The sequence below is a fragment of the Hyperoodon ampullatus genome (genome assembly GCF_949752795.1).
Source record: "Hyperoodon ampullatus genome assembly, chromosome: 5".
Lineage (NCBI taxonomy): Eukaryota > Metazoa > Chordata > Mammalia > Artiodactyla > Ziphiidae > Hyperoodon > Hyperoodon ampullatus.
The window spans coordinates 49,370,081-49,377,695 of NC_136918.1; the positions used below are offsets into that span (position 1 = coordinate 49,370,081).

Consider the following 7,615-nt stretch of genomic DNA (forward strand, 5'->3'; position numbering starts at 1 on the left):
TTTGCTCCTTTGATTTTCTGGAACACCTTTTTGCTATACTGTGCCGCTACATACTTATTTGGCTTCATGGTGGACTTGTTACGGCATGTTTAAGAATATTCATTACTCTTGGCAGTTATAAACAAAATAAATGCCAAATGGAGATGCTAAGATGCAGGCAAAACAAACAAACAAACAAAAAAAAACGTTCAGAGTGTAGCTACACAGTATTTGCTCATGCCCTTCTATAACAATACCCTTCCCCGAAGGAATTTCCAAATACCCTAGGCCCAGGCGCAAAGGACAAAACAAGAAGCCCCACCTTTGAGCCCAGTACGGAGGTGATCCGCCCACCCACCAACCAATCCGAAGTCGTTTTCTCCACCTGCCCACGGCTTGAGCGACCTTTTCCTTCCCGTCCGCTGTCCCCTTTTACGACAGTTTTCCGGCCTAGTTTACGGCCGCCATTGCCGTATTTCCTGGGGCGCCCGTGTCTGGGCGGTTTGTACGTGCTGGTTGTGGCCGCGGCGCTTCAATGTAGAGGCGTAGAGTTGGTGGGGAGGGATGTACCGCGCTCCCGGTGGAAGCAGAGGAGCCGAGCGGGAACCATGGTGAGTTCCGCCTTCCGGCCTCTTGGGCGATCTCAGGCCCAGGCCTTAATCTCTTCTCAAGGTCTGGGAGGAGAGGAGCTGCGGATGTCTCCCTAATACGACTCAGAGCTGGGGGTGTAGCGCCCCGGAGAGTCACTCTCTAGGACACAGAGCTGTTGTCTCACCCCTCTCGGGCCTTTGTGCCTGCCGTCCATGGGGCTCGGAGGTTAGTGGAAACGCATTTGATTATACCTGCTGTTCCCCTAACACATCCTCGCAGCCCTTTCTCTAATTGCTCTGTCTTTCCCCTTTTCTCTTGCTGACACATCTCTTCTCGATTCCTGAACATATTTGGCCGAAGGTGCTATGAGAAGCTAGTCTCTTAGTTAAGCCTACGTTTAACGGTGAATCAGAATTTACAGGAATTCTCTGTAAACAGTTCTCCCTTCTCTGGCCGAAACTTTATTTCCGTTGCTCTTGATTGAATTGTAATGTGACTTCACTTGCCCGGAGGTGAAAGAGAAGTTTTCAAGGGGAGGGGAATTATCTTTTTCACTGTTGTATAAGTAAATAAGCAAATCGACTTGCCTTTTTTTTTCCTTAGTGAAAAATCCCATACCTTTTAAATGCATTGGATATAAAATTTGCAGGATCATTGGGCAGAATATTTTCATCCTAAAAGTTATTTCTCCCATTGAAATAAAACTTGTAATAAGTTGGAATGGAAGAATGGGCATGATAGGGAAGGGTGAGAACAAGAGAAATGAATATATACTCTGCTTCCCTTTACCAGGCCAGTACAGTGGTAGCAGTTGGACTGACCATTGCTGCTGCAGGATTTGCAGGTTTGTTTATGGTTTGGGGGTGGAACTGAAGTAGAGGAGGTTGCGGACTTTTTATTTTATTGCTTTTGTTTTTAGGCCGTTACGCTTTGCAAGCCATGAAGCATATGGAGCCTCAAGTAAAACAAGTTTTTCAAAGTCTACCAAAATCTGTAAGACTTCTTATTCACCATTTTTGCTAATTCTTTGCTGTCTGTGTATGAAACCTAGAGCCAGACATCCATGAAGTTCTAAGTGATTGCTTTGGACCCCTTCTCTTGCTTCCCACAAAGAAGGTTTAGAAGTTCTGAGCTTTGTAATGGTGCTACCCTAAAGAGTCAAATGTTACATGTGACAGATTTGGGGAAGAGGTGTTAACAGTTTTAGTATCATGAAAGTTAATATCACTTTATTGTTCATACACCATTACTTTCAGCATCATTTGCTCTGCATCACAAACACAGAGGGATCTAGGGGTCTGAAGTGATCCATTTTTACTGTGTGGCTCTGGCACTCCCTAACAGAGATTACTTGGGTAACACTTCAGTTAATTGGGCTCTAGAGTATGACTGAATGTGATGATCATACCTTCTGTGGTCAAAATTCAGAATGAATATGATTTTGACAACCTGTAGAGTATTGCTTTTTATTGTTATGATTGAATGTGACAGAGTAGTAGGGAAATGGTAGGTTTTACCAGTATAATTTCTGACATACCAAGGTCAGTGGATCTAATAGCCTGATTTTCTCAATATATATCTTAAAGTCTTGTTTTAGTAGTTGCCTTGAACCTCAAAATGTCCTTGAACCACTTGTCTCAAAAGATCTCTGAATCCTCTAAAGCACTTGTTCTAAAACATGTAGTCATATTCTGAGATCAAATTTTTATCTAGAACATGGCTAGCTTGGAATAATCTTCCCTTCACTCCCAGAAGAACTGGCTTTAAGGCACTGTTATTTTGTCTTGTAACTTCAAGACAGTTTAGATGGTCTGGGGGGGGGAAATTGATGTTTAATGATCATTAAAATATTTGTTGCTATTTATAAAGTTAAAATACCATAGGAATTGCACTTAGTTTTCTGAAGTGTCTTAGTTTTTCCGCTGGTTCTATGAAAATTTATAGACATTTTTTAGCAGCTTTCAGTTTATTTTGATAATCTTTTCTTACAAACGTATTTCCACTTTCAGGCCTTCAGTGGTGGCTATTACAGAGGTGGGTTTGAACCCAAAATGACAAAACGGGAAGCAGCATTAATACTAGGTGTAAGGTAAAATACTTTCTCACATTTTTAATATTTTTCTTCCAAATTTAGAGCTATAAGCAAGTGTAAGAAAGACCTTCTCTCTTTTATTAGGAGAGAGTTATTCTATTGTGTACATTTTTTTAACATTTTTATTATTTCTTTGGCTGCACTGTGTGGCATGCGGGATATTAGGTCCCTGACCAGCTATCTAATCCACGCCCCCTGCAGTAGAAGCATGGAGTTTTAACCACTGGACTGCCAGGGAAGTTCCATCTATTACATTTTTAAGATCTAAACATTCCCTACAAAAGTCCAATGAAAAGGACTAATGACGCATGAGTACTTTTTAACTCATTGAAGGTAGATTTTTCAACAGATAATCACAGTGCTCAATATTGTTCTCTATAACGGAGTAACAAATTTTTTTGTGATGAAATTCTGCCTTCATTTCCAAATACTTAAACATACTTTTCGATAAAAGGATTGTTGTAATGAATAGTTAAAAAGTTCAACTAAATTTTTAAGAATGCCTTATTTTTCTAAGGAGCTCTGTTTAGTTCTGTGATTCAGAATATTATTCTTCCTAGTGTGTTAGAGAAGAGGTTCCCAAATAGCTTTTCATACTGTTGTGTTGACTTACTCCAGTTTCACAATTTTTTTTCAGTTTCATAATTTTTAATTGACCTTTATATAGTTTTTTAATGTGACCCAGATCTACTCTGAAGTATACAATACCTTTTCCTTTTTAAATTAGCCCTACTGCCAATAAGGGAAAAATAAGAGATGCTCATCGACGAATTATGCTTTTAAATCACCCAGACAAGGGTAAGTACCATTAAACTATTGTTAACACATTTTGTTGGAGTAACTGTTATTAGTGGGATAATTTTGTATCTAATTCTTGGCTATTATAAGGGAAATGCCTAGATCTGTTTGTGAGCACTGTCTCCCAGGCTGGATCCATTTGTTGTTTAGGTATCTTAAGAGAATAAGTTCTGAGTGAAAAATTTATAGACTAATGAGCAGATCTAGTAACTACTATAATTTGGAAGTAGTGATAAGCATTAACTGTGTTTTGAGATCTGCAGTTGGGATGTGACTTACAATAGTGAGTCTCAAATACTGCTATTACTGTTTGGGGTGGGGGGTGTCTACAGTCTTACCTAAGGAAAATGTTGAATTTCAGTTAATGAAACTAATAAAACTTTTAACTTTTTTCCTATCCATTTAGACCTCTTAACTAGTGGTTACCTAGTTAGAAATCTATAGGATGTATTTATTAGTTTCTGATACACTTCTAAGCAGTCTAGGCTGAGTTGAAAGATCAAATGGAATACCAAAATGTAGACCACAAAATCCATGTTCCAGTGTTTAAGTCCTTTTACTTTACAGTAGAAGCCTCTCTTTAAGAAGGAGGGTTTTGAGCTTAAACAGGGTTGTAATTGTTTGGTATCTGACTGCATAACCTTTTACAAAACTTAGCTTATACTAACTGGAAGGCTTTTGATTCTGTAGGTCTAGGGTGGAGCCCATAAATTTGCATCCTAACTAAGCCTTTTACTGATTGCTGGTGCTTGCTGGTCTGAGGGCCACACTTTTTTGAGAATCACTCAAATCACTGCTGCAGTTTAGTAGGAAAGGAGATGTAGGTGACATCGTGAAGGGACTGTTGATAACAGGAAAGGGATATAAAGCAAAGTGGGGTCTTCCCAACTAAGCTCAGCACTTCTGAAAATTTCATGGTTTTAAAATAACACAGTACAATAAATTGGTGTTTATGACTTGTGACCGTCATGAAAAGGTAACTTACACTATTTCAAAGTCACATAAGTATGAGAATTTTTTTAAATCTTATTTCTATCAGTTTAAGCTTTTTCAAAACATGCCATTTTTTTGTGGAAATCTCCCTCCCATTGGTCAAATATATTAACCATGTTTTTGGTCATCCAGTTCCAGTGTCATAGTTATTTAAAAAAGTCAAAATTTCATTTCTGCTCATTTCACCTCTTAGATAAGCATAGGAATTCTTGAAGCAAGAGAATAGCTTTTCACCAAGCAGAAATTGGAGAGTCCATATTATAACTATTCCTTTTTTTTCTTCCTGTAGGAGGATCTCCTTATATAGCAGCCAAAATCAATGAAGCTAAAGATTTACTAGAAGGTCAAGCTAAAAAATGAAGTAAATGTATGATGAATTTTAAGTTCCAATTCATTTATGTATGAGTACCAGCTTTTTATAATAAAATGCCTCAAAGCTACACATTTTAAAAATTAGCATAAGCTAAATGAAAGCCTTGGTATAAATTTGAGGATTTAAAATCGGATTACAGAATATTTGTAGGTTAATACTCAATAATTATGGATAAATACATGCCATTTGAAGTGTTTGTTACTCATTTGTCAAATAATTTGGTACCTATGTCAAGACAAAGTGAACAAGATAGTCTCTCCTTGAAGGAATCCCCAATCTGATGGGAGACTGATAAACTGATAATTAAAATACAATGTGAAAATAACTAAAATACAGTGTGATCAATACGATGGAATTAGCACAGGTTGTTATAGTAGGGGCTCATCTCATTAAGACAGGTACAGAGGACTCCCCCAGCCACTTAGAACCTTGAACTTAAAAGTGAATTTAGGGCTTCCCTGGTGGCGCAGTGGTTGAGAATCGCGGGTTCGTGCCCCGGTCCGGGAAGATCCCACATGCCGCGGAGCGGCTGGGCCCGTGAGCCATGGCCGCTGAGCCTGCGTGTCTGGAGCCTGTGCTCCGCAATGGGAGAGGCCACAACAGTGAGAGGCCCGTGTACTGCAAAAAAAAAAAAAAAAAAAAAAGTGAATTTAGCCAGAACCTAAGAAATTGATCTAGGTGTGTATTTATCACTTTGTCAGTGATAAATCTGAATTGTTTCAGATTTCATACATTAAAAATTGTAACAGTATGATAAAGATTTGAGAATACAAGTCTTGTTTTTAATCAAGAAAGTACGTATATTTTATTTAGCTAACCCCTTAAAGAGACTGACCATTTATAAACTACTTTAATTGATTATTTTTTTACATAATCAAGTTTCACATTTGTTAAAACACAATTAGTGAAACTGAAAAGCTCTGTTATCAAAATATAACTAAGGACTCAATAATTCATACACTGATATATTTAAATGACATTTCAGGGTAAATGGCTATTGGTCTAACAAAAAATATCTAAGAATAACCAGAGGACCTACCTAAAACATCTGAGGTTAAGATAGCTATTTTGTGGTCAGCCAGAATACTTAATTTTCAGTTCTAAGATAATAAATACTACTACCTACAATCTAAACTTTCTTAAATCCTAAAGTTCTTAAATATTAATGGAGAACACAAAGATTTTCAAGGTCAAAATAATGGAGGTGGTCATATTTAGCACTGGAATGTGTTTAGGGACATTTCAAAATGGAGGTGTATCTGCTTTTATTTTCCATCCCATTTCCTCATTCAAAATCTGATCAAGTTCAATTGTCATGATTTAGAGTATGACGAAACACTTGGCTATTTCCAGGGACGGGGGGTATGAAGGTACAGTTGATTCTTGTTATGCAAAGTAGTTGTGTTCTATAAAGTCACTGAGAATACTAAATTAGTGAACCCTGAACCACTGTTCCTAGGGGTTTCCTGTGAGCCTCTGGTCACAATATTTTTGTCAACCAGTGAACATATAACCTTGTTTACAAGTGTTTCTGTTTAAGACATCTTATTTAATATATATTGTTGATTCATTAACATTAAATTCACAGCCAATAACATTATAACTCATGCCAATCCATCACAGCCTTCTTGCATTTAGGAACCCTAGACAGCAGCACTACGCTTGGGGGCCATCTTAAACAGTGAAATCACCAATAAAAAGGACAAAAATGCAAAAAACTTGGCATTAAATGGACCATGAAAAGGATCTTATTTACACTTAGGAAAACTGAAACAAGGCAGAGCATAACTTTGTAGGTACCGGGTGACTCATTTTCACACTTTGCATGTCCACAACTGACCAGGAAATCACTGATTGTTGACTTTGGAGGTGTGAACTTGAAAATAAGGAATCCGCTAATAATGAGGATCAACTGTATTTTGGCTTACTAGCCTTTTCAGTCCTTTGGACTAGTCAAAAAAAAAAGTTTATGAACAAGAGCTTTAATTAAGGAAAAGATATTATCAACTAAAAAGCAAATTTTTCAGACGAATAGAAAATATGCCCAAAGGCAATCAAGCATTAACTTTAAAAAGGAAAACTTCATGTCGAAGGTATACTTTTGAGTGTTTAATGCAAACACAGCATACCTGTTTCTAAGAAGCATACCTGTTTCCACTTTAAAATAATACTAAGGAGCACAGGAGACCACATTTTTCTTTCATAGTAATGTTTTATTTTCTCTAGGCTTACCTTTTCAAGTAGAATCCATATTTCATTGAACGCTGTTAGGCAAACCTACCATTTTTCTTGGGTAAAAAAGTCATCTTTTTTATGAGGGCTCTAGATCATGGTAATTGATGCAAGTATGATGATCTGTGAGAGCGCCTTCTCTTTTAATGGTATTTTCTTACAAAATGCTTGTGTATTATTAACATTTATTGACTGTTTACAATGTGCTAGCGTTGTGCTAAGCATTTCCACCTTACCCAGTAGTAGTTACTATTAAAGTACACTTTACAAGTAATGAAATTGAAGTTCAGTGAGGTTAAGATACTTGCCCAAAGCAACATGCTGGCTGAGAAAACTGATCTTTCTCAAACCCGAAGTTCTACGCTGTTAACCTCTACACTGTGGTACCATTCACAAATCTGATAACCCAGGGATGTTTTCCTTGGTGGTACTGAGATGTGTGTCTGGTCCTTGTCATTACACTTCTACCTTGGGCCCTTTTTATCCACGGGTCCTTTCAGATATAGACTTAAAAGGGAGGAAGATAATGGTTGAATATAGGACTAGGGAATAGGAGG

At 37.6% G+C, this 7,615-nt stretch overlaps 1 protein-coding gene across 2 annotated transcripts; it reads left to right on the top strand.

Moving 5' to 3' along the window:
- The first annotated feature begins 545 nt into the window (after positions 1-545).
- On the top strand, positions 546-5,743 carry DNAJC19 (DnaJ heat shock protein family (Hsp40) member C19). Of its 2 annotated transcripts, none has more exons than XM_079705370.1 (5): positions 546-590; positions 1,363-1,563; positions 2,580-2,659; positions 3,390-3,460; positions 4,743-5,743. In XM_079705370.1, the coding sequence occupies exons 2-5, from the start codon at positions 1,510-1,512 to the stop codon at positions 4,811-4,813; spliced, it is 276 nt and encodes a 91-aa protein (XP_079561496.1). In that variant the 5' UTR covers positions 546-590; positions 1,363-1,509; the 3' UTR covers positions 4,814-5,743. The 2 variants fall into 2 exon arrangements, with proteins under 2 accessions (XP_079561496.1, XP_079561495.1); XM_079705369.1 differs by having other exon boundaries at positions 589-795.
- The last annotated feature ends 1,872 nt before the right edge of the window (positions 5,744-7,615 follow it).